The sequence below is a fragment of the Grus americana genome, chromosome 8 (assembly GCF_028858705.1).
Source record: "Grus americana isolate bGruAme1 chromosome 8, bGruAme1.mat, whole genome shotgun sequence".
Lineage (NCBI taxonomy): Eukaryota > Metazoa > Chordata > Aves > Gruiformes > Gruidae > Grus > Grus americana.
Window position 1 is genome coordinate 4,240,532 of NC_072859.1, and position 26,900 is coordinate 4,267,431.

The following is a 26,900-nucleotide window of genomic DNA, read 5'->3' on the forward strand; positions in this document are numbered from 1 at the left end:
ATCAGGCTAAAAATATGAGCAGTCTGTGAAAGGAGTGGTTTTCCTTGTGTGCTGCTACTCACATGTTACTTAATTAAAACAGTAGTTGCTTAATGTTGGGCTTACTTTTCCACTATTCGTGGTAGTTGAGTTTTTTTGGGAGGGGGTACTTGCTGAGCATGGACAATGAGGGCTTGTGTCCGTGGTAAGACTACTGGTTAAAGCCAAAGTAAATATTGAAGTGGTTATAGTTATGCCGACATAAGCCCCTATATGAACATTCTCACTCAAACTTTTCTAAAATTTAACTTCTGTTTATTGGAAATGGGTTTAAATCTGAGTGTAAAAAGCTGCCATGTTACTGGAATAGGAGTGTCCATCTGGAGGTCTGTTCCAGTTTAATTTGTTAAACTTTCTTTTCTGAAAAGAGTGGCAGGAATTTAAATTTTTTTCCTTGTCACTCCACCAGTCTTTCCTGATTGTGTTGCACAGGCTTTAGGTTGTAAATCTCACAGGAGACCTTTTTTCTTTAATTCCATTCTAGACATTATTAATCAGCTCTTGAACGTGAAGTTGCTTCCCTGTTAGTGCAAAGGTGGTCGATGTAACCTGTCCCTTTTGAGAGGAACCCACTGTTTAAGTCTTCTCCCCCAGTTACTCACTGCTGGCTTTGAGTTGAGAGTTGCCTGCAGGGAATCTCTTGAACTTCAGGTCCCGTACCTGGGAAGGAAGAACCCTTTGCAGCGATGCAGGCTGGGGAGTAGCTCTGCTGAAAAGGCCTTGGGGGTCCTGTGGACCTATGGTGGACAGCAACCTGACCCTGAGCCAGCAGTGTGAGCCCTGGTAACGAAGGTCAACTGTGTCCTGGGCAGTGTGAGCAGAAGTATAGCCAGGAGATCAAGGGGAGGGGTTGTTCCTCTTTTGCTAGGCACTTGTTTCATCGTACCTGGAGTACTGTGTCTGGTTTTGAGCCCTCTTGGCAAAGAAAGATGTGAATAAGCATGACCAAGTCCAGCAGAGACCCATGAAGGTGATGAGACTGTGAAGTTAATGAGATGTCGGAAAACAATGGGTAAGGATTGTGCTCCTTGCCAGCCAGCTCACCTCTCCTCTTCCTGTGGCCTTGCACTTAGCCTGTCTTCTTGTGGCTCCTGCTTAGTCTTGACTGCACAAATGTTTCAAACTGATTCAATTAAAAAAAAAAAAAGGGGGGGGGGTGGTTGGAACCTGATAGCAGGCCAAGAATAATGCTGATCGAGTCAATCTCAAATAATAGTACTGTGCTCACCAGCCTGCTTTCAAAGATAGATGTAAAAAATAAATCTAGTCACTGCCTTAGTCTGAGGGCCATGTGGACTCCTAAGCTGTGTTCTTGGTGAGCTAAGTGGAGCCGGGTTAAGGTGATCCACTCTCCTCACCCTATCAAGTGCATACCATGGACCAGTAAATATCAGATGATGTAGTAAATCACTTTTCCAGGAGAGGCAGGTGAGGAGGGATGATAACATCTCTTATGTGGCATGATCTCACCATCAAGCTTACTTGCAGGACATGCAGAGAAGACCTGTTGGCCTGTGCTGCTTCTCCACTAGCGCTGTTGTAGGAGGAGTTGGTGCAGACTGAAATTGCTTTTCTGCAGGTGTTGGAGGTATTGCTTTACCTCACCTGCTGTAAGCCTGTTCCAAGAGGAGCCAGCACAGCATCTTCCATGTGATGCTTTCTTACCCTCAGTTTATCACATGAATGGTCTCATCCCACGGCCTTGTCTCCTGACTGTCATCACCCTTAAAAAGGACAGTCAGTTTTTCAGAAGTGGGGAAGTGTGCACCATGAGCAGCAAACCACCGGTGGTGGTGGTATCTGCAGCAGAGATGGCTGTAGCATCTTGAAAATGGATTAAGAATGAACAGAGTCGAACTGGTCCATCCACCTGAATTAGAGCACTGAAATTTTAACTTGACTTTTTGAAGTCCTACGAACTATTACAGAAGTGCTTGTAACAGGGAATATCCTGGTGTGCCTTTTCTGGCTCGAGGTGCTCTTGTTGCCAGTGGGAAGTCCTGGTCATATTTTTATTTGCCTGTTTTTCTTGTGCAGGGGTTGTCATTGGAAAAAAAAAAAAGTGTGTCCCTGTTTTTCCATACAGTGGTATTGCAAACACCATAGCTGCTACTTTTTCTGGGGGGATAGGCGCACTGGTTCAGAGACTCCAATATGAGTAAGTGCTAATTGTTAGTGATAATTGCTTTTGGGAATGGCTTGGGTTGTTTGGGGTTGTTTTTTTGGTTGGGTTGTTGGTTTTGTTGGGGTTTTTTTTGAGGCTCAAAGCTGGAAAAACAAAGGTTTGCCAAATTGCTAGTCATAGGGCATGTTTCATCTAGGGTGTGACAAACTTTATTGCCGTTGAGAACTTTTGGGCTTAGAAATGCTGCTGGGTGGATAGTCCTGGAGACTTCAGTCCTTTATTTGTGCCAGAGCTTTGTCTCATCAATGTCTTCGTAAAGGTCTGCTGGGATGTGAATTTACCTTCTACATAACACCACCATTACAGCCTTGGCAGTAAAATACCATTTTTCTTCTAGCAGTTTCCTTGTGGGTAGATCCCATGCATGCGTCTCACTTCTGTCTGGAGGTTGTTAGCTGTTGGGGTCTTCTGGGATGAATTTTGTCAAGGGTGTGCTGCCCTACTGGGAACAGGATGGAGAGCCCTGGGTGCGAGGGGTCTGACTGGCTGTTGGGAAACTCTTTCCCTAGGTGCAGGGCAAGATCAGGTAGTGGCGGTCTTGGTAGGCTGTGCACTTCTCTTGGGATGGTGATGTGTCCATGCGGTAAAACTTGTGTGGTCTGACCTTACAAGAGCTGGAGACAGAGATGACACAAGGAACATCCTTCAGCCCCCTTGTCTTGCCCGGGGAAGCAAAGATGGGCTAGCTATTGAGGGCAGCTAGCATTTGAGGGTAGAGCTGCAGTAACTTTTGTCAAGCACTTCTTTAAACTTTAAGCTTTCTTCTGCTAGTCAAAGTTTTGGGCTTCATAAAGCAGCTCTGAGTGATTGAGGAAACAGCTTTCTCTCATGTTAATAACTTTCTCTGAGCTTGAATGACTCTAGATTTTTACTTTTTTTTGTCAAGGAAACGACATTTAATTTGTGAACTTTGGGTTTCCATTGCACATCCCTGCAAACAGCTCCCTTACCAATATGTTTTGGGCTCTGTGGGGGTTGGGTGCTTACTTTACGGGTTTGCAGGATCCTTAAGACTAGCCTGGACCTGGCAAAGAGTATGGTGTAAGATGGACTCTGATGTTCTTCAGGATGGCCACCATCATCTACGTTTGGTTTGCGTGATGCCTAATTGCAGCGTGGTCCCACTGTATGGCAGGACCTTCTTGGTTCCACTGCAGCTCCAGTGATGACCGTGGACAAAAAAAATCCATTTTCACTGTTCTCTGGTATTTTAGGAATTTTGGAGCTGTTGTTCACTGCCTGTGCAGCTGGAGCGTGGGAGGAAAGCAGAACAAGAGTGGTGAAATGCACAGCAGCTGTGGGAGACCCAAGCAAGTGTGCTAAAACAGAGGCTTGAGTGGACGAGCTGCAATCCATAATATACTTGGAGCAAGTTTGACTTAGTCTGTTCTACCAAGTCAGCACTAGAGCTCATTTAGTCCAGTTAAACATCCTTGCAAACTAGATCCATAGTGCAGTGTGACCCAGGGTCTTGGTCAAAAGCAAACCCTGAAGTTACGACTAAACCAAGCCTTGCTCTGTCGTAGGAGAGGAGTTAATAGCAGAGACCAGCCTCCATTCACTTGTTGAACTTTCATTATTTATTGTTTTAATAGACAGGAATATATATACACAACAAACAAGCTTCCTGTCCTTAAGTGATTGTGTTCTGATTATAAATAAACTTAACATCTGAATTTTCGATTATTTTTTAACTTAAACCAGGCTAAACCCTGTGGGAATGATATCTTCTGGTTGCATGAACTAGGAAGGGTTCATGCCCTCATTCTCATCTGGAGGATCATATGGTGACTTGAGGTGGAAGTATTTTCCTGGAATAGCTTGGAGTAGCTCTAGGGTTTTGGGATGTGCCACCTTTCTCCCTTCCGTGTGCCCTCCCCTAACAGCAGGTATCTCTGGCTTTAAGTAGGGTGGAGGATGCTGTGGGAAGTGCCTTTGGGTCTCTGGAGCCGGAGGACAACATGGTTGATGGCAGTTGATGGGGTCTCAGCATGACCTTCCAGTGTGCTCCCCTTAGGGACATGTTTCACACCATCTTTGCTATTTCGGGAGCATTTATACTCCCTGAGGACTACAAATGGATTGTAAATTCTCCGTGGAGCTTTCCCAGCTGTGGCTGCACAAGCTGTGTCCTACCACGGGGCTGTGCTTTTCTACCTTCTGGCCAGGAAAAATGAGCAGCCCTTTCACTTAAGGGAACTTGCTGTGGGATCTGCCATGACCACGTGAGCGACCAGGTGTTGGATGTGCAAAGTCCTGGTCCCAGTGTGCTGGAAAGGAGCAGCTGGGATGTGACCTGGCTCGCTCGCCCTGTAACCCGAAGGCTTGAGGATCCCAGGTGGAGATGAGCTGGTGGTTCCTTTGGGATCATCTCCACATGATTACTGTCAGAGACATGGATCTGTGTGTCCCATTCCAGTTTGTGCAGCTACACTGCTCAGCACGAAAGAGAAAAAAACCAAAACCATTTGTCGGATGCTGCTTTTGGGGAGGATGGCGGAGACCATAGAGGAAGCAGGCGGGTTTCTCCTGCCCCATGGTTTGAGACTGAGTGCTATTACAGTGTTTTAACAGAACATGGCATCTGCACACAGCTCTTCTGTGTCTTTTCACAAACTTGTAACCTCTGTGTCAGGAAATAGTAAGAAAGCAAGCTGCCTCTCTCTGAGCTTCAGCTTACTTGCTGGCTGTAGCAGGGTGGGGGGACGGAGGTCTGATGCTGATCCTGGTGTGTGTCGAGCATCCCTGCCTTCCCCTGCTGCCTCCGTGCCCAGCTTGGCCGTACGCAGGGCTGCTGGGAGGGGCTGTGCTAATTGCAAGTTGCAAACTGGAGGCAAGGGGCTTTCTAGGGCTTGGCTACGATTATCCGTGCTGTAGAGCAGCGAGTGAGGGGTTCCTTCCCTCCACTAGCAGTGTGTTAGTGGGGGCTCCTCTCGGTGCAGAGCCCCCGATCCTGGCACGAGTGATTCCTGAGCCATAGGGCAATGCAGCAGGGTATGCGTGCTCGCAGCTGGGCTGTGCACCTTAAATGTTGGGCTTGCAGGATGGTACAGTAAGCAGAGCAAAATCCTGGTGCTTCTAGAGATAGGACCCTGAGTTCTGCCAGGAGCTGGATGTGCCTGTAGGAAATAGGTTCTGCCCCTGACTCATCTACCAGCTGGGAAAAGGCAGAGGACCTAAATCTTGTTTTAACGGGGCTCTTTCTGATCTCATTTTCCCAGGGTGGCCACTGACCACAATGTTGATAACACCACAGCAGTCCTTAGAGAGTGGCTGAAGAACGTGCAGAACCTCTACCACGATGTGGAGTGGAGGCCGATGGAAGACCCACCGTGAGTACTGCAGTGAGGGGCTGACTGAAGCTGTTTGGGGTATATGTCAAATTTTCTAAGTTTTCAGTTTTCTGTTTTCAATCCAGGAGATGTACAAAATGTCCAAGCATTAAAATATGTTGGGGTTTTTTAAGGGGGTCTTTCCCATAGCAAGGTCTCTGACTTCAGTGAAACAACTCATGCAGAACTTCGGGGAAGAAAGCATTTTCCATTCAGTTATTTAGCATCTGCAGCTGCTCTCTTTGCATGGTAAACAAATAGCATCAAAAGCTACAGGGAATAAAAACTGTCATTCTTTATTTGCAAGGAAGCAGAGAAATCATAGCCCATTCCCACAGTTCTGTCCGAGACATCAAATGTTCAGTAAGTTCTGAGCCAGAGAACTCTGTTTAATTCAGTATATTATGCCTTTGCATGACCTGTAGGATCCTTGCTTTGAAATACAGTGTTAGGTGTGTTGGGGTTTTATTGCTTTGTTTATTTATTTATTAAGATCAGCTGTTCCTTTTGTTTCTGTCTTGTTCTGTTTTCTATTTTTTCCATCAGGGAAAATTTACATCAGTTTCCCCTTTCTTTAGGCTTGCTTTTAGTTTCAGGGTCCTCACTGCTGTGGTGAGGCATTTGTGGTACAAACCCATGGAGAATGCTTGTTTTATTGTCTTTTTTTTTAATCCTTTCATTGGAGTTGAGTTTTCTTAATCCTGTCAAACTTGGCTTTTTTAAGTTCTGTAAAAAGTTTTTTGAAATTCTTAGCTCCTTCACTGGCACTGTTTCAAAGTCCTGAATTTTTATTTATCTGTCCCTAAACTTCCTTCCATCTTTGTTACGAAGCATCTGCTTTTGGACCTAATCCTGAAGAGAGAGACATGCGGATAACTTTACTCACATGATTGGGCTTGTGGGGTTGGGTGTTGGGTGTTTGTAGATTTAAGAGCTGTTATCTGGACGTGTTAACAGTTCCTAATAATGCCCAGACCCTGAGGGAATCCAAATTGCCTTCATCTTCCCATCCTCAGCTCTGTTGATTCTACTGGCCTTAAGGAAGCTGTATTTATAGTCTTAAATGTAAAGCCTAGCAGAGGAGAGATGACTTTCTACCAGAGGGTCAGATGAGGTAAATCAGCTTCAGTTCCCTTCGGTGGGGTAACCTGTGCTTACATCAGGCGAGGGCCTGCCTGATGCGGAAGAAACTCCTGGGTTTGATAGTGCTATTTTGCTCGTGGTCGCTTGGTTGGCAGGAAATGCTGCAGCTCTGCTTGTTCTCCAGTGCCCTGTGTACACATGCCAGCACGAAACTTGGAATCGTTCTCCCTCAAAACCTCTCCTGGGTTGCCTGAGGTGACTCTAACACTGTTTTTCTTTTGGAAAGAAGGCAGCAAGGGAGCTCTTCTTCGGGTTTGTTTGTTGTTGGGGTTTTTTACTACTGTAATAGTGCCCAGACATGGATTGCAGTCACTTTTTTTTTTTTTTCTTTGCTAGGTCTTATCCAGAAGAAATTGGGCCAAAACATTGGCCAAGCTCCCGATTCACTCATGTGATGAAACTCCGACAGGCTGCCCTGCGCGCTGCGCGGGAGAAGTGGTCAGACTACATCCTGGTAAATACAAGGTTTGATTTATCATCTGTCCTCAGGCAAAACCTTTTCAGGTAGTCACTTTGATACTTGGGGCTGTCAAAAGGTTTCTTCTCCATCTAAAGCCAAAACTCTCTGCAGTGAGATGCTGCGTGTTGTTTCTTGGTCTGACGAGCAAGAGACTTTGCAGCTAGGGAGGTAAGTCCCTGGGTAAGCCCAAGGCTTTCTCCACAGGCTTCAGCATTGAAGATAGTCCTGGTGGTGGGTAGGTACGTGCAAGGGTCCCCCAGATTGAAACCCTACTGTTATTGGTGAAATGTTAAGGGAAATAGCTCTGCAGAACAGTTGTGGAAAGATGCATGGCTTCAGTCACTACAGCTGGGGTTAATGGCAGTGTTCCCAGCCTCTGAACAAGGCGAGGGTGTGAGGCCAGTTGTTCTCGATCCTCTTCACAGAATAAACCTGCCCTGAAATTTCAGCAATGTTATTGTCCCTTGCAGCTCCCCTACCCCTGTGCTGGAGTAACGTTATGTGGAGTCAGAGGGACGCTCGCGTTCTTTTCCCATCTCATAGCTTTGTTGTAGTGCAGCCACCCCTGGGTTTACCTGTAACAGTGATGTACCCTGCAGTATCAAACCCACCAGCTCAATGCTTTTTGGGGTTTTTTTTATGCCAGCCTCATGCCTCTGGCTGCCTTGTTCCTGAGAAAGTGTCAGGGGAAGCATATCGTTTCATCTAATAACAAATTTCTTTTTCTCTTTGCCTCTTCCTTCTCTAGTTTATTGATGCAGATAACTTACTGACCAACCCACAAACCCTGAACCTGATGATAGCAGAAAACAAGACCTTGGTGGCACCGATGCTCGAGTCCCGCTCTCTCTACTCTAACTTCTGGTGTGGCATCACCCCCCAGGCAAGTGACCTCATGAACGGTGCTGGATGACCGTGCAAGCTATTGTTTCAAAGGCCTCCTGCCTTGTGTCTGTGAAGCTGTGGGCATTGTTTCTGGTCTGCGGGCTTTCCCGTCTGCTTTTGTAGTGTCCTCCTCCTGAAAGGAAGCTGCTGTAGCTCTGAGGTGTGCAGAGATGATGTTAGCATGTAGTGAGGATAGTGGTGTCATGCAGTCATCTTGGCTTGTGCCTCTCTCAGTGGTGGCATCCCAAATCTTGGGTGCGTATCTTTGGGAAAGGTCCGTATGTTTATAGGGAATCTGGGAATAAGGGTAGAGAGGACATTGCAGTCTATAAATGTGTTTCAGGCTTTGCTCTCTAACCGAGCTGTAGGTATGAGCAAAGCGATGCAGGTTCTGTGTTGGATGTGCAGGCACATAACTGAACCTTGCTTCCTCATCTGAGATTCCTCACTTTGTGAACAAAGCTGAATCTGGACGAAGCAGAGCTTGCTTAGCCAAAAGTCCTGGGAAGTGATACAGTCCCACCAACTAGGTAAAAAATACACACCAGAACTTATTCAAGTTTGTGTAATGGCCTTAAAATTCTTGGTACATCATTTTAGACTAGCTTTCTTGTATAGTGATGCTAATCTGAGAGGAATTTGCTTTTCTTTCTACAGCTCTCCGTTGTGTATAGGTTATTTTTCTCACATATGAACAAGATTTATGTAGTGGGGCAACACCTTTTGCCTTGTAGGGAGCATGTGTGTGCAAGTATGTAAAGGGTACTGCTGTAATGGACAGAAATGCAAAGCCTAGAAATTAGAGTTTCATGTTACCTTTTCAAGTCACATATACTGTGGAAAGTATCGGATACAAAAATGTGTAGTAGAAATAGCATTATTTTTAGAGCCAGAACGAGGTTGAGCTGTCACTTTACAAGTTGGTCCACGTCACTGTAGTGTGTTGACCCTGGCTGGTAGGTGACCCTCCACAAAGTTGCTTGTTTGCTCCTGCCCAGCAGGATGAGGGGGAGAATTGGAAGGGCAAAAGCAGAAGGGAAAAAAACAAAACAAAACAAAACCAACCCCAGACCCAAAAGTAACCCTCATGTGTTGAGATAAAGACAGTTTAATAAGCGAAGGTGGAAAAAACCCAACAAACAAGTGATGCAAAACCAATCACCACCAGCAGACGGATGCCCAGCCATTCCCTGAGCACCAGCTACCTTGGAAAAACTCCCCCCCGGCAGGGTTATTGCTGAGCATGATGTTATATGGTATGGAATGTCCCTTTGTCCCCTCCCAGCCTCTTGCCCACCCCAGCCTGCTCACTGGCGGGGGCAGAGTGGGAAACAGAGAAGGCCCTGATGCTGTGCAAGCACCGTTCAGCAGTGGGTAAAACATCGGCGTGTTCTCAATGCTGTTTTGGTCACCAGTCTAAAGACAGCACCGTACGGGCTGCTATGAAGAAAATTAACTGCATCCCAGCCAAACCCAGTACAAGCACCTTGTCCATAAAAGGATTTCAGTAAGAGAATCAAATATATAGAAGAGCAAATCTATTGTCACAGGATTTTTTTGCCTTTGTTTCACTCTTTTCCTTTGAAGTGTTCTTGACCAAGCTCTAGATGGGCTTTCCAAGACATTCCAGCTGAAATGGGGACTGTAGTTCATGCTTTCTTTCTCCCAGGTAAGACTCAATAATGAGGTCAGCTTTTTGACCTGTTCTCCAGCCTGCTGCCGGCATGTGTTTAGTCATCCTTTGAGGAGGCAGGATCCTAACCTGCATATCTCCTAGAATAGGAAGAGGTTTCCTGTTCTCTTGAAAATTTTCCCTTTTTGCCCACGTTTGCCCCGGAAAGCTTCAGGATTTCCTTTTTACTTCCATACTTGAATCTTGTGTTTCCTTCTTCGTAAAGACCAGCTTGTCCTGCATAGAAAAACATGTTTAGGCCTGAGCTACACATACATCCTTGAGCTTCCTGGGGCATCTGAATAGGAGTACTTTAGAGATTCCCCACAGTCCTGCCCTTCCCTACCCTCTTGTGCTATTCCAGAGAGCTAACCAGATACTACTTGTTGTTACTATTGCTACAGTGAAACAAAAAGCAAACTCCATTCCCCTTTTCTTCTCTTTACCTGGTGTAAAACATCGTTCTTCCTTCCCAGTGTTACCAAGGGCACGAGTAGGTACCACAGGCAGGGGGAAACACCAACTGTACTGGGTGGGACCAAAGGTCCATCTGATAGCAGCAGTTCCTAGCAGATGCCTAGGGAATCATAAAAGAACGTGGCAAACAAGTAAGTGAATAATACTTCCGTCAAATATTTTTCTATCATCTGGCAATTTCCTTCTCTAGGATTTCTTAAGGAAGGTCTTTGTCTTTAAAGCTCTCAGTGATTTTTTTGTTTGTTTGTTTGTTTTACAGAAATTGCTATCTGAATCTTTTTTTTTTTTTTGCCCCCACACCATCTTATGGCAAGGAGTTCCACAGTTCAGACCATCTAATTGAGTAAAAATAGCAGGAAAAGGTCCTGAACTTCCAAATTCTTGGGAAATAAACATACAGATAAGAAAAAGTGTGTGTGTGGGTGTATTTACTTGTTTCAGTTTTTGTTTTAAAATGGAGATACAAACTCGATAGCGAAGGCATTGTCCTTTAAGTTTTTAAGGTTAAGTCCTGAGACAGCCAGGTTTTCCACTGATGTAAATCAGCATTGCTCCACAGCCTGAAGTGGATCTCTGCCTGTGTGCACCAGCCTCAGCCCTGGCCCCTACTCCTACCTCTCCAGTAGTAAATTTCCATGATTAGCTGAGAAAAGGAGAGGCAAAAACCTAGCAGCAAATGCATCTTGCAGAATTTGGTGGAAGAAAAAAAGCTGCTCAAACAAACAGGAAAATTCCCACTTTATAATTTTTTTTTTCTTTTAGTTGCTGCTTCTTGTTTCTGTGCTTGCAGTCCCACAGCTTCATGCTCTCAGCCTTGTTCTCCCTGGGGATTTGGGGAGGGAGTAACAGCTGGAGCACGCCCCGAAACACAGCCTCCGGCACCGAGCAACGGCGTGCCAAACCCAGCTCCAGACAGCTTGACATTTTGTTGTTGAGAAGCTAACCTTAGGAGAGCATGGCAACGGTGCTGACGAGTTGGAGTCTTTCTTGACTACACGTGATTTATGAGCAGTGAAAAGCCCCAAAACTGCACAGTGAGTGACTGGAAGAGGACAGATTAGTTTCCAGCATCTTTTACCTGTGGGCATTCTCAGATGTCTGTTGAAGGTTGAACATCTTAACCCTTCCTTCAGTGGGAATGCTAGTAAGGTCTCTACCCACTCACTCCTTTTTGTGAAAATCAGATGGGCTGTGTTTGAGATACCTTCTGACCATACTGTGAGGACTAGATCCGAAGGGCAGAAGGGAGGGTCAACCCATAAAGACAAACACACCACACCACGCTTCTACACAAAACCAGGGTAAAGTGGTTTTGCAGTGATTTGCTCAGCTGTTGCTAGGATGCTCATGGAAAATACAACGTAAAAGTAACTCTTAACTTATTTTAGTGACTCATCATTTCTGTAAAGACCAGAATCTGCTTTGGATTCAACTGTCAGTCGTGTCCGGATGTCTAATTAGTGCATTAGGATTTTCTTTCTGCGGGAATTCAGTGTATTTATTTCCAAATCTGATAGCTTTAGCCATTGCACCTGCAAAACCAGCTGTGAGCTGCACAAGGTGGGTGTTGCACCCACAGTGCTGGAAGGCTAGCAAAGCTCATGCTCACAGAGAAATGAGCTGACTCACAGACAGGCTCTGTGGGGAGAGCTCAGGAGTTGAGAATTAAACCTGCTTGCCCTGGGATGGAGGAAGCAGGGATTCTTAGACAGCTGATGAAGACTGAGGTGTTGCCATCGCTGCAGTGAAGCAAATGATTTTTTTTTTTTTTTTAAGTCATGGTCAGAAAGAATTTGCAGGTCCTGTTCTGTGAGACGCTGAATGTCCTTTGTGCCTGTTGAACGTGGAGGATGTCACAGATGCTCAGCAGCTTCCAGGATCAGACCCAAGAGTCTATGTGCAAAAAAGGTTTTTGAAGAACCAGGAGAAAATAGTCGGAGGTTTGAAGCTCTGTTGCAAGGGAATTTTGCAACGGAAAGGCTTGGATTTCCAATAGCTGCTAAAAAGGAGAGAGAAGGTCAAACTTTTGGGGTGGAGATTGTGTCTAAATACTTGACTGAGCCCTTTCCAAATGGGAGACACTTAAAAAAATCTGAGAACTGAGCACTGATCCATCTCTGCTGCAGGGGCTAAGGGTGAGAGCTTTTGTTACGGAGCATCTATGAAACAGAAACCTCTTCTAACAAGCAGCCTCCTCGTTGTGATTGCAGGGCTATTACAAAAGGACCTTGGATTATCCCCTGATTCGGGAGTGGAAGAGGACAGGCTGTTTTGCTGTCCCAATGATTCATTCCACATTCCTCATTGACTTGAGGAAAGAGGCGTCCACCAAGCTGATGTTCTACCCCCCGCACCAGGACTACACCTGGAGCTTTGATGATATCATGGTCTTTGCCTTCTCCAGTCGCCAAGCAGGTATGTCTGGAGCCTTTGCTGAGGAGGATTCGCTAGTATACATGCAGATCTCTTGAGTTCACAGGCCAAAAGTCATGTGTTGGCTTCAGTGGTGAGTTAAGACCCTGTTCCCTTTCCTCTCTTGGATCTGGTCAGGGATGACCAGCAGCAAGTGACTGGCAGTGCATCTTCAAAGGACATGGGAGCCATTCGTGGGACAGGAGCAGTGTTTCAGAGACAAAATGGGTGGCATCCCCCCTTGACTGGTGTCACAGCAAGGCACAGGTGAATGCTGCCAGAGTGGAAGGCATTCTGAAGTCTGTAGGTCTAAAGTAGGTGATCTAAAGTCACCACTTTGCGGAGATGCCGTGAGGAAGGGGGCGAGGGCAAGAGACTCTCTTTAGATGTAACAGCCCTTGTGGAGAACAAAAAACACTTCGCTTATCCACAGTGCTGGTGAGGCTTTGCTTCAGGGCAGCTCAGCAGGAATTGTCCGAGAGGTGGGGTGTTTTGGGTTTTTTTTTTTTTTTTGGGAAAGCAAAATCATTGTGGTTTTCAGGGGAGTGATGTGGAGTCCGTGGGCTGTGCGGAGCAGGTTAGAGCTGGCGTGTGAGCAGTAAAATCTCTGCGTACTTGACATTGTGTCGTTGGTACTTTGGGAGAACCAGTTGCGCACTGAGCTGCCTTGAGACCCTTGGGGCACAGTGGAGAGACAGTGCGTACCGCTCCAGCTCATACTGGGATCAGTTCCTCCCGGACAGTGAGAGGATTTTGGTTAGACCTGAAATACAGGGTCCTTTCACCAAGTCACAACCTCAGTGTCCTCTTCCTTTGTCTGGAATGACCGTTGGTGTTTGCAGAGAGCTCCAAAATCACTGTCTCAGAGAAATCGCTGTCTCTTAAGAGCATGGTACTGCTGCTTGTACTTGCAGTGAGGATGTTTAGTCCCATTTAGTTTTCTGTCTCTGCTAAAGTCCTGGCTGCAGCCCTGTATGTAGCAGTGTCAGAGCTGAGGAGCTCCTGGGAAGGAGGACATGGTTGTAATGGCCATCTGTGTTCTTCTTTGTCCTGCTGTGTCAGAAACGGGAAAGTTTGGGGCCTTCTAAGGAAAAAGGAACTGATGAAACCTCAGCAGTACCAGTGAAATGCATTTCTGGTCAGAGCTTCGTGACCGCTTTGCTGACTTACTGAGGTGGATTAGTAGGGAAAAGCTGTTTTGTGGGTCCTCTGAGTGATGTGCAGTTGGTATTACCTGTCTTCTGTTTGTAAAAAGAGTTAAGGTGAGGAGGAAGGGCTGTTCTTGGGGGACCGCCAAGCAGAGAGAAAATGAAGAAGTATAACTTGTTGTTGTTGTTGGCAGTCTCTTGTGCCAAAGAGACGGATCGAGAAGCCTGCCTTTCCCGCTGTTTCCAGACCAGCATAGCAGCCACCAGCTGTCTGGAGCTTTCGTTTTAGTGATGTTTCTGGTTTGAAGTTCTCTGACAGCACTGAAAAAGATGGTGTTGCCTTGGCAGGCTAAGCAGGGCTTTTTAAAACTCAGCTACGAGAGTATGAGGGGCATCAAATGAGAAAGACGAATGATAGAGGTAGCAAGAGCTGAAATTAGAGCCCTTGGGAGGCAGAGGTGAGACGTGAGCTTGCAGGGCACCCTTGGGGCCCTGACTTTCGGTCAGGACATCGGTATGTGGGCTCTAGAGGAGAATGGAGGTGTGAATCTGCATAGCAAAGCAGGCTCCTTCAAATCTACCTGCCTTGCTTGTTCCCTCTGACAGCTCTCCCAGAAATGCAGCATCCAGTGAGTGTGGTAACTGCATTGCATTAGTTCCAGCTGCTTAAGAAATATTTCGGGGATTCAAACCCATCATTTTTTCCTTCCATCCTAGAGCACTTTAGCTTTTTCCAGAACTGACCCATGACATGAAAGGCTTTGCTTCAGCTGTCTGGCCCATTGATCTGCTCGGATTGTTGGCTTGTGTCCTGGGCTGAGTTTTGTCACCCAGGATAAAAGGATGACGTCCAAGTTCAGAAATGTGAAAAATGTATGGACTTTGAGGTAAACTTCTCTTTGGAGTAATTTCACTTACTTCCCTGTAGTCATAAATGATGTTAGCTTTTGTCCAGGCCAAGTACTGCACTTAATGCCTCAGATCGAATCACCAATATTTTTTTTTCACCAGTGAACGTACTACTTGAAGCAACTATTTTGTGATGCTCCAAAGAGACCGTCCCACTCCTGCTGAGAGGACGTGGCCTGTGGTGGGAGTACTGACTCAGGACAAGACTCACGGCAGCTGTTTTAGTGACAAAGGCGGGCTCTGCGGAGCCCCTTGCACTTGCAAGATCACATTTAGCCAGCCAGGTCTCCTGAGCTTCCTTTCAGGCCGAGGTTCTGAAGACCTAGAGCCAGGCAGCAGGAAGCTCTGGTCACAGTAACGGGGGGAAATTTAGGTTGCCTGAAGGTTTAGGGCATGGCTGTGAATCCTGGTTGCTGCCTTACAAATATCTATAGCTTTTCTGTCCCTTGTAGCAATTTTTAATTTTATTATAAAAACAGAGCTAGAGAGCGAGTCCCCCTCCCTGTTTTAAGGTAGCTTTACCATTTTAAAGTAGCTTTTATCCCAGAAGGAACAGAAATACTGGCGTGAATCTATGCAGATTAACTGTGTTTAAGCCAGCGGAAGATAAGAACGGAGCTCAGTGAGCCAGATAAGATTAGTTGATTAGATCAGTGCCAAACCCATTAATGTCAGCAGGTAGTATTTTTTATTCTGCCATTTACCTAAATTGCAGCTGACAGCTGAATGTGTTCTGGCAAGTAGTGTAGCCAGCAATTTACTTGCAGAACTTAAAATGGTAGAAACGCTGGGGTCATTAATGCAGACAATTCTGCTCTGCTAAAAATACCAAGGATTAGGGGAACTAATACATGAAAGCATCAGCACACCAGGTAGTGTCTGCTTTTCATTTATTTCCTAGAGGGAGGGGGGTGGTGGTTGTGCTTGTTTCATTATAGAAAAGAAAAAGAAAGGGAAACTTGCTTTTTGTTTGGGTTTGTTTTTTGGGGTTTTTTTTTTAAATCTGCTTGGCTAGTTGTATGGGTTCTAGCAGCTTTCAGACTGCAGTTAATTAATAAAGAACCTTATCAGAGCTCAATACAAAACAAGAGAAATGCTTTCCCTCGGCTTCTCTGGATGTAGCTTTTGAGTGTGGTGCCTGATGTGAGGTCAGGCCCGGAGCCGGCACAGTTATAGCCGAGAGCGAGTGAACGCTTTGTCAGTCCGGACGGAAGAGCGTTTTGCTGATCACGCGTTGGTGGGACGTTCCCAGTGAACAAGCTCAGCAGCGGGTCGGTCTCTCCCTTGCAAAGGCATCTGTTCCCAGGAGAGGCTTTGCATCTTCTTTTTGTTTCACGCCTTCAGATTCAGTTCCTTGAACAAGCAGTTCCAAAAGCTTTTGAGTAGAAGGATGTTAACGTTATCACCTCTTTTTGAAAGCATTTTTTCTCCTTGCTGGTGTCTGTCTCTAGGATTTTCCCCTAATCTTTAGGGCACAGTAAAAACTAGTCCTGGAGAGGAAAGGACCATGTTTGATGGTGGACTTGGCTCTTCCAAGATGGTTATCATATACATTCCTCAAAGTCCTTTGCCAGCACAGGTGAAAACATACTGTCTTTATTTTATAACCAAAGCAAACAGAAGCAGGAGGATGCTTGACTGCAAAGCCAGCGCGAGTCCCTTGCTAGGCTGGTAACAGACCCTGCAGCTATCTATCCTGGTGCCTTGGGCCCTGCAGCTTCATCCCCTGTGGTCCTGGGGGAGCCCAGCTGCCTGGCCTGCGTTGGCCAAGCACGTGCTGTTGAAGCCAGGTGCTCCTCCACCCTGGGAGACACGTTCCATATTTACTGCGGTCTGACAGAGAAGCCTTGCAAAGCTCAGACCAAAACTTCCATCACCCCTAGCCATGCTGGGTTTGTTTTGAATTTTTCCCTCTCGGAGGCTGCCTGCTCTGATAGACCTGCACCCCTCTTCGCCCTGAGGGTCCCAGGATGGCTGCTGCCTCTCCTTCGGCACACTGCAGGTGGCAACCCATGCGGCTCCTGTGCCAGCCCACTGCGTTGCTTGAGGCTGGCTTACTCGGAGGGTGAAAACCTGCTCCTGGCTCTGTGAAGGGATTGTCAGGTGAGGTGCCAGGTCTGAACAGCGCAGGTTTTGGGGACGGGGGTTTCTGCGATGCTCCCCAGTTACACACAGCAGGTCTGCTGGGGATCGTACACTGCTTTGCTAAAGGCCCCGCCCTCTGCGATAGGATTGTTTTCATAGCGTTAAGGCAAAGACCTAAAAAGACCCTTTTTTCTGCACTAGAAAGAGGGTTCCCAGTCTCTCCTGGGAGAAAACTGATTGCAGTTAAAAATATCTGTTGTTAGGGAGCAAGTGAAAATTGGTTTCATAGGAGAGGCCACTTGCTGCCAGCCAAATAAAACACAAAATGGCACTGTGATGGTTTTGAATTGTTTGCTTATGAAGCAGAACTTTTTGGGAGTGAGGTCCTGGCATGAGTTTGATTGTGGCTATGTAGCAACAGAGCAGCAAAATCCGCTGGTAAAAGACCTGATTCTAACTTCTGGTTTTCTGTGATCCCCAGGAATACAGATGTTCATCTGCAACCACGAACACTACGGATTTCTTCCCATGCCCCTGAAATCGCACCAAACACTGCAAGAAGAAACTGAGAACTTTGTGCACACACTAATCGAGGCTATGAGTAAGTTGCTGTGCCCAGTGACGGTGGATCCCCCCAAGTTAGTGTTTGCAGAGCTCTCTCGCCAGCAGCCCAGCTCTCTTTCCCCTTGGGAGTCTGCATCCTGATCTGACTGCTCTCTTACTGTTTTGATATGCAGTTTTCCATTTTCCAACACTCTTCTACGTAGGAATGTAATCACTTCATGGTCAGGTCAACCCCATTCACAAAATCCCTCAACTTCCCCAGATCAAATACAAAAATGCATCTTTAATGTGGAAAGGATGCTGCAGAACCCTGGTTTTTATCGTGATGTCTGTCTGGCACATGGCTGCTGGCTTCTGCTTTGCAACGTGGATGCTTTCTGCTGTACCCACTCCTGCACTGACTTCGTATCCCAGCTCCCCGGGGCTTTATGCCCGGTGATGGAAACACATGCAGATATATTGATGCAGCATGTACATGAAGGTGATGTTTGGGATCTCTCCTCTCTTGCAGTCGATCGTCCTCCCATTGAACCCTCTCAGTATGTCTCCGTTCCTCCGAAGCACCCTGACAAGATGGGATTTGATGAAGTAAGGAACCTATTTTTCTTTTATTGTCTTGTCTCCCCACTCATCACCTAGAGGACCTGGGCTCTCCCTGTCGCTGAGCTTCCAGCCATTTCCCTTGGAGTATATTATCTCTTCACATCGTTAGCTCTATCCCAATCACTCATCTTTTGGACTTGAACCTTTTGCAAGCAGAAAATAGCCATCCGTATTTGGGAAGAACTGCTGAGCTGAGGGAAGCAGAAGGAAAGGGCTGAAGGAACGGTCTTTCCCTCTGGTGTTTGCTGCGGGGAAATGAGGCCAGTCAGGTCTGCAGGCATTTAGTACCTGCTACGAGATCCCTGGTGAGACGTGCAGATTTGTGTGCAAGGGCAGTGCCCAGCAAATCTTTGGGATTCCTGTCTTGATGGTATGGATGTTTCAATCCAGCCAGGAGGAGATGGCAGAAGGGAGGCTGAAAAACGGGTTATTTAACTCCCTGGTTCTTGCGCCGTTTCCTCCACATCCGCCTCTTCAGAGCAGCTTGGCAGTCCTTCCGTTCTGTGACAAAAACTGGTCTTTTGGGAAACCTCTCCTGCTTTCCAGTGACAGAAGGGAACGATTTCTCTCGCCTGAGAGAGACTGGGGAGCCCGGAGCGGCCAGGGGAGCCAGGCTGTCAGCTGGGTTCTAACCCAAGCTGGGTAGTCCAGGAGCAATGAAAATCACGCGTGCTGTCTCCTTGCTGCAGCAGCTTCCCCCCTGCCCTGTTTGGTCACCACGTTTTTCTGCTATGGCAGGGGGGAAGCTTTTACTTAAGGTGTAAAAATGAACGAGAAAGCTGGTTGCTGACACCGGTACGGCCCAGAGACCCCACAGAAAATTCCTCTCCGAACTCTGCCTCGCGTTGTGGAGAGAGCAGGCGTTGAGGGGAGAAGGCTGGAGAGGGATCTGCTGTGCTTTAATTAACCCGTGTCCGTGTTTTTCACAGAGCCAGCAAGCCCTGTGTGTGCAGCTGCCAGGGTGGCAGTGGCACCGTGACCGAGGGAGCTATGGCGATCAGGGGAGCCTTTGTTTTCGTGGCGTATTCTGCTACATCTGTTTATATGACTCTTAAAGTCTGAGCCTGATTTGGCTGTGTGTGTTTGAGCGTCTGTGTTTAGGACACAGCTGGTGTAGGGTTTTTTTTCCATGTTGTCCTTTGTGGCTGCGCTTTATTTATCCAATTTATTATTTTTGCATTTGTACTGAGCTGGAATTTGATCCGCTTCTTACTGGGATGAGGTTTTGCTCCACAGGCTACAAGGCTGCACTTGTACTTGTCTGCCTGGGACTGAAAAATATCCCTGACCCTCTGCAGTTTACCTGCAAATGAGGGCTCTGGTCCCGCGCCCTCCACCAGAGAGTCCGTCTCCTCGAGGCTTGGACTGAGCCCTGCCCAGACATCTCTGTTCCCAGTCTTGGCTCTCCGCTAGGCTTTCTGCTCTGGCAGGGGTAGCAGCGGATTTTTCAGTGCCCGAAGTAATTACAAAAATCCTCTCTTTGCTATGTCCTTGCACTTGGATGGTGGTCTCGCTGATAATCCCTAAATACAGGCGGTGGCAGTGTTGTGGAGAAACGTGGGTCAGTGTTCCTCTGGCAGTGGAGCTGGAAATGGCCATGTTACTCTGTGTTTAATATAAAGCAAAACATCCTATATCTCTGGAAATTATAGACTTGGCTGTAACTGGTCTGCTTTCATCCTTGAAGAGCACCTTTTCCCTGTGACATAAAACATCCATAAAACATAGTTGTTAGACAAAGAATGAGCCTCTAACCTTTCAATTCAAAACCAACCTCAATTTTTTGACATATTCTAAACAACCTGGAATAAAACCCCACCTGGCATTTTAGTAGGATCTATCCAGTGGGGCTGCTGGAGAAGAGTGAATCAGCGACTCCCTTTTCTTCCTCACTCCCAAGCCGGGACGCTGATGTCTTTCTCTTCTACCCAGATTTTCATGATCAATCTGAAGCGTCGGAAAGACAGGCGGGATCGGATGCTGCGGACTCTCTACGAGCAGGAGATTGCAGTCAAGGTAGTGGAGGCTGTGGATGGAAAGTGAGTTTCGGCCGGGGTTGCTGGTGTTTGCAAAGCGTGGGTCGTGTTAACTGCTGAACACCCTGACCTCCCTTCTGGTGGGGAAGGGTGGGCTGAGGGGAGAGGTGAAGTCACTTTTATTCACCTGACAGTCTGTCTGGGGCAGTTTTGCTCTGTTTTTCTTTTGCAATTAGTCGGTCTCTGTGAGAGAACCAGGGTGGTGTGGTTCAGACTAAGATGAAAATCGGGTTAAAATCGTACTGATTTCTATGAACACTTGCACCACGGTTAAAAGGAGCTGGCAGTGAAAGTGTTGGAGAGCAGTTATCTCCTAGGAAGACTGTCAAAAGCTGTTGTGCTACAGCGTTAACCCTGACGCAGCCCATTCCAAGCTTACTCTTAAGGTGTGTTAAGACATTTTTATAATGAGAAAGCAAGGCAGGAGTTTTTGGTCTGGGCGTAGCTAAAAGGCCACAGGGAGATAGGAACCCACATGCCATCTAGTGGTCTTTCAGACTTGGGTACCCATCAGGACCTTTTCGGAAAAATAATTTAAGCTGAGCGTGTACAAGTTGATCGTCCCATGAGAAGTTGTTGGCAGAGTTAAGGATACGATTTGTCAGCCTGATTTAGAAATGTAAATCAAGAAGTTAATTTTTGTCCAGGTTTTTGCGTGTAACGAGTGCAGGAATTTCTTGAGATGCGGCTTTTCCCCGAATGTCAGCAGCATTTCTCATGTTGTGTCTGTGTCTGACTTACATTTACTTTTTTTTATTAAATGGTGATAGATATCCTCTCTTTCTCAGAACACTGAACACGAGTCAGCTCAAAGCTCTCAGCATCGATATGCTCCCGGGTTACCGGGACCCATATTCCTCCAGGCCACTAACCAGGGGAGAGATCGGCTGCTTCCTTAGTCACTATTACATCTGGAAGGAGGTAAGGAGACTGTGGGTGCCTCGGGGTTCCTGCAGGAAGGTGCTGTGGGCAGGTGCACAGCCAGACGTAGGGCAGAGCATCAAGTACCAGTTTCTGGAAGTGTAAGATGTGGAACAGTTTTCCTTGGTTTGTAGGGGATCATGCGCAGGGTTTTTCCTTGAACACGGTGTTCAGCTTTCTCATCTCTGCTTTCTATTTGCCAACAGCTCTGAGTGATTTTTTTTTTTAATTTATTTTTTTTTAGTCAGAATATTGTCATGACTCTTTTTTTCAAAGCATCCAGTAGCCTGCCTGGAGTGAATTTGCTTAGGAGAAGGCAAGAAGGTTTTGAAGAACAAGTGGTGTTAAAAAAACCTCCTGTGTTGTGTTTTTGTGCGTTTTTTTTTTCCTGGTTTTGCATCTGTGCTGAAGCAAGGTCCAGTGACTCTGGCTTTTTTGAGTTGGCGTATCATAAATATTCTCAACGTTAGGGACCTCTGTTACCTGTGCTAAGGGATCTTGTTTGGGTGGTAAAAGCTGTACCTTCCATCTGTCTCTGGTCACTTGGGGAGTGACACTAGAGAAGATCTGGGCTGTGCTGGTCAGAGATGCAGGAGTTCCACAGCCTGACATCAACAGGAGGGATTGTTTCAAGTGAGATGCGGTGGAGGCAGGGTACTTGGGGTGCTTGGTACCAAAAGAAGACTGGGCAGTGGCAGCGGTTGCCCAAATCCAACAGCGAGGGCTGCACCTCCTGGTGCAGGGTCCTGTAGAGATGTGTGAGCAGACAGAGGCGTTGGGTGCAGCACACTCGGCAGGGCACTGATCCAAACAGCTTAGAGCCCGCAGGAGGGACTGCAGTCATGAGAAGTCAGGCTTTGCTTTCAGGCTTGAGATTTCTAAATCTCCAACAGTCAGATAACATGAGAACGTAGATGCAGGTGCCTTTTGCATGTGTGTTCTCTTGAGTCATCAGAGCCAGACTCTGGGTATGCTGGGTTGTTCTCCTTCCCAGCCTCCAGGAACACTTTTCCAACACAGAGGTTTTTCTGAACAGGGGCTTTGGCATCAAAGGCAGCTGCACATTCCTCTGAGGAGGTGGTTGCTGTGGTCCTGCTGGTCTGGGAACCCTCATCGGTTCCAGATGGTGCGACATCAGATGAAGGATTTTTCTAGGTTGCAGATGCTCAGCCACAGGGTATTTTCAGGACTGTTCTCACTGGCTCTTGCAGTCTCTCACAGCTGAGCTGTGAATCTGGGAGTGGTTCTCCAGCCTCCCTACCTGCCTGCTCTAGAAGGCAGTGCCAGGTCAGGATGACCCCAACAATTTCAGGGTGTGGGGAGTGGCTCACGTGGGCCACTGTGATCACTCCTGAACCCTCTTGTTTCAGGTGGTGAACAGAGAACTGGAGAAGACGCTTGTTATTGAGGACGATGTGCGCTTTGAACACCAGTTTAAAAGGAAGCTCGTGAAGCTGATGGATGACATTGAACAAGCCCAGCTAGACTGGGAGCTTATGTAAGTAACAGGCCCTCAGCCATCTGGGAACTCCTGGGCAGCAGAGGAGGTTGGCAGCACCTGCTGTGTCATGGGAGAGATGCAGGTTAATGCTGGAGTGCAGGGGAATGTGGCTCTTCCCATCATCGGGGCAGGCTGATGCCGGAATGCCCGTTGGGTATTGGTTGGTCTTAACCGCATCTGGAGATGCTGCCGTGGTAGAGGAACTGACACGGCGTAGTCCTGAGGCTTGGACTGTGGCACCTTAGCTCCCTTAGGAAGTCTTTGGCAGCTATACCACCCACTGGGCTAAGGCATGGGTGTCTGGGAGTGGTGTGGGATAGAAATCTGTAAGCCTGGTCGTGGATTACTTCTTGGATTGACCCTTTGCCCATCCCTGGTTGACATGGTCCTAGTTGCCGCAGATTGGCTTTGGTTCCAATTTCCATGATCTTTTCACCTTTTAAGCTACATTGGCCGGAAAAGGATGCAGGTGCAGGAGCCTGAGAAAGCAGTTCCCAATGTCATGAACCTGGTGGAAGCCGATTACTCGTACTGGACCCTGGGCTACGCGATCTCTTTCCAAGGGGCTCAGAAACTCATTGGAGCTGAACCTTTCAGCAAGATGCTGCCTGTAGATGAATTTCTGCCAGTCATGTACAACAAGCACCCTGTGTAAGTAGGATGCCTTTGTTGCTCGGGTTGAGGTGAGCTGCGTCTTGCTGAGTGATCTGAAGTCGGATCACGTTGGTGCGTCTCGCTTCTGTAGCCTGGCTGGTGGGGACAGCCTATGCCTCGTGCTTTCTGGTTGTCTGCAGCAGAGCTCCTGGTCAAAGGAGGCAGACCTGCTGCAGAGGGGTGGCTGTCCCTGCCTGGTGTGGGGGTGGTTCTGAGACGCTTGTGGGCTGGTTCTGAGATGCTCTGCTATCTCTGGTAAGGGGGGTTTTGGTCGTTTAGGTGGTGTGTGGTGGTAAGGCACGTGGTTCTGGCTGTAGAGAGTCAGGACTCACCCCCAGCAACTACTTCTGCTCCCTGGGACCTGCTTGCTCAGTGGATTGGTTTGTGTCTCCGTTACCACCAGTGGCACTGATGAACGTTTGCTCTCTTACTGATGATTTTTCTCTCCTCTTTAGAGCAAAGTACATGGAGTACTACGAGTCCAGAGACTTGAAAGCCTTTTCAGCAGAACCCCTGCTTGTTTACCCCACCCACTACACGGGGCAGCCAGGCTACCTCAGCGACACAGAGACCTCTACCATCTGGGACAACGAGACTGTGTCGACGGACTGGGACAGAACGCACTCCTGGAAATCCCGGCAGCAAGGCAAGATCCATAGCGATGCCCAGAACAAGGATGCCCTGCCTTCCCAGTCGTCTCTCAACGTGCCGTCCTCCAGGGATGAGCTATGACTGCCCACTTCGCCCAGGACAGCTGAACCTGCCTCACACTTTAGCTTCTCGCCCTTGAAAGTTGTAGAGCAGCTCTTCATGTGGTCTCCTTCCCGCCGCTTCCGATGGAGAAGCAAACTGGTTGGACCTGACAGCTAACCGAGCCGCTTAGGACTGGATGGGAGATGGAGGAGGAAAAAGAGCAAGTGTTCCAGACTGGCAGAAAAAAGGCAGAGATCTGAACAAAAGCCCTCGCAAGCTTTTGTTAAAAAAACAAAAACCAACCTTGAATGACGTCTTTCTACAGTTCCTCATGTAGAATACTGTATTTATAAAGATTAATATATAGAGGTGTACGAGTGTTAAAACCTTTCCGGATAGGTGTAACTGGGCTGCTGTGTAACTGTTACTCCTTGTAGGTTTGTGAGAAACTGCAGGCAAGCGTTTGGGTTACTCGATTTTGTTTTTCAAAGGGATCCCTGTCAGAATCGAGATGGTTTCCAAAACTGTTGAGTGCATTGGAGCAGTGCTCCTCTGCAGTGTCCTCCCCCTCATCGTGCTTCTGTACAAAACTATTCCTGGCTTCCCCTCCACAAATCTCAGAACTTGCTAGATCCCACCTAAACAGGCCTCCCAATCCAGAACTGGTGTCTTGGCATGTCTAAAATCTTGGAAGCTAGCAGAGACAGCGGAGGTGCTGGTTTTATTTGTCTCTGCACTGCCTGAAGGGAGCAGAGGCAGAGTTAGTCGTGTCATGTCCTGCGTCACCCCCTGCCTCAATGTATTCCTTCGGGAAAACAAAGCCCGACAACCTATTTGCAGGCCTGTTTAATTAAGCCATAAACCCAAGTGTAGGACTTCTAGGAACTTAACGTTTAAAAGAGTTTGGTTGTGAAATGCTTGGTTCTATCCTTATAAAACCAAAACAACCTGCAGAAATGTTAGTGGTGTCAACGGTACTGTTCCCGACAGCCTGGGTAGAATTGTGCGTTATAGGACGGAAAGGCAACTTGTCTTGATATTTTTTTTCACGTGAGGAGCAAACTTGTCTTTTTTTTTTGGATGAGTTCTGTTGTACTTGCTGTTGGCTGACATGTCAGCAGAGTATGGTGTTTGGTGTTTGTTTTTTTTTTTTTTTTTCCCCTTAAAATTGTTCTTGGCGGCCAGGTGATGATGGACTACACTGCTTAGGTTAGCTGGCACGGACCTGGGCCTGCAGGCGGCTGTTGCCGTGGGGGATGTCCTCCTGGACTTGCAATCTAGAGACTCACCTGCTGGCAGATCTGTACAGTTGTATGGTTGGGGTTTATTTTTTATTTTTTGTTTGGTTTTAATAATTACTGATCAATGTTGTGCTTTCTGCTAAAGAAGATGTGTTATTACCTGTCAGCCGGTCTGATAATACATAGAAATTGGTGCAAGATGAGCAGCCGTGTGTATTTGTCATTGGGTGGGAGTAGCCCTGGTGGGGAGAGGCCAGCTCAGGAGTTTTTCAGCTGTGTCGCTCTACCGTGGAGTCACCGGCCGTATAAACGTGCCTGTTCTGCAGCTGCCCCCTGACAGCCGTGTTCCTTCTGCTGTCCAGGCTGGAGCAGGTGCCCAGGCGACACGGTGAGTATGGAGAGCAGCCACGGGCCACCATGCGCAGCCTGGGTCGTTCCTCTCTGACACCCCCCCTTACTTCCTCCACAGGTCTGACCTGTTTGACACGCGGCTGAGCACAGCAATCCCGGAGATGTTGGTATGCAGCTTGGTGTGGCCTTGAGGAGCAGGACAGCTGTGAACTGGTGAGCATCCAGCGTCTTGCCTTGTGTCACTGGGGATATGAGTACCATGTTACCGAGTTGTTCTATCACATCACACTTCCCTTGGGATGGGGGGGGGGGGGGGCTGATTTTGCAGTGTAGCTGTTTCCCCAGTCCTTTGGTAATGCTGATTGAGGGCTGGGTGGGTGAGAAGGGTGCTCCAGAGGAGCAGAGGTCCCAGCTTGGCGTAGCACCTGTGGGGGCTTCCAGTCCCACGGCCGTGCACGTGCGTTTGGGTCCCACAGAACAGCTGAGATGCGCTGGCCCTGGGTGGGTGAGACCCTTTGGCCATGTATTGTTTTGCTGATGTAATATTGTGGCTGCCTTTCCAGGTCAAGGCTCATTATGGTTATGCTGTGCTCATACATGTCACCACTGCGTATCTCTTCCACCCTCATGTGCTTTTTGTTCTGTGATAGACCCACCTCTGTGTCTGAGAGAGGCCGAGGGAGTTGATGTACCTGTGTCAGCATGAGCTCTGGGTCCTGTCACAGCAGGTTCTCCATGAACATTGTGGCTGAAAGGGCCCCCAGTGTGCCTCAGGGTACTGCCCTCCTCCTGCTGGGGGGCTGCAGAGGGAAGGGACCCACATGCTGCGGGGGGGGGGGGGGGCAGCATCCCGGGGCTGCCACCTGGGCTCGGGTGGGGATGGGGCTGTGTTAGAGCCGCACAGCTGCCCCTTTGGGCTCTTCCCCAGGGAGGTGAGGAGCAGCGCTGCATTGCCCATGCAGGAAATACATCATGGATTTAAAAAAATAATGGGGTCTGAGGCCCTCTGCTTTTTTTTTTTTTTAACCTCAATGTAGCTGATTCAAGTGATAGAACAAGAAAAGGTCCCTGCATCACCCGCACAGGTGTTGCATGGGAGCCACGGGGCTGACAGCAAGTGCCGCAGCCGTTGTGGTGGCAGGGGAGGCGGCTGGCACTGGCCAGCAGGTGAAGCTGCAGGTGGGACGTGGTGGCCCGGAGCTGCTGGCTAACGCGGTGCTCTGGGAACCGTGCTGCCCATGGGCTGGGTCAGCTCAGGGAGGCTGCGTTTTTAGCTGACTTTGACTTTCCTAAGTATAGCAGTAGCACTTAAAAACATTTTGACAACAGGTTTGGGGTTGTTTTTTTTTTTTTGTTTGTTTGTTTGTTTTTGTTGGGTTTGGTGGGGGGCATTTTTTTTTTTTTCCTTTTAGTTGACTCTGGGAGTAGTACAAAGGGTTTGGTGGCAGTTTCAGGAAAGGGGGGGGAATTTAAGAATTAAAAATATGTAATGAATTAAATTGTTCATTTTTGAGACTATGTCTGTGCTAATCTAGCTGATTGCTTTTACCTATGTGTGTATACAGACACAATTTTCTAATTATTGACCC

The 26,900-nt window shown here is 47.6% G+C and overlaps 1 protein-coding gene across 1 annotated transcript in view; it reads left to right on the plus strand.

The window, feature by feature from the left end:
• Positions 1–25,155, plus strand: part of COLGALT2 (collagen beta(1-O)galactosyltransferase 2) — a 53,528-nt gene extending 28,373 nt beyond the window's left edge. Inside the window, exons 2-12 of the mRNA XM_054832960.1 lie at positions 5,446–5,556; positions 7,036–7,153; positions 7,908–8,042; positions 12,404–12,608; positions 17,229–17,348; positions 17,823–17,899; positions 19,847–19,953; positions 20,739–20,871; positions 22,242–22,369; positions 22,817–23,023; positions 23,482–25,155. Of these exons, the coding sequence (XP_054688935.1) occupies positions 5,446–5,556; positions 7,036–7,153; positions 7,908–8,042; positions 12,404–12,608; positions 17,229–17,348; positions 17,823–17,899; positions 19,847–19,953; positions 20,739–20,871; positions 22,242–22,369; positions 22,817–23,023; positions 23,482–23,758 (1,618 nt within the window). The 3' untranslated portion in view covers positions 23,759–25,155. The remainder of the gene's footprint in view (positions 1–5,445; positions 5,557–7,035; positions 7,154–7,907; positions 8,043–12,403; positions 12,609–17,228; positions 17,349–17,822; positions 17,900–19,846; positions 19,954–20,738; positions 20,872–22,241; positions 22,370–22,816; positions 23,024–23,481) is intronic.
• The last annotated feature ends 1,745 nt before the right edge of the window (positions 25,156–26,900 follow it).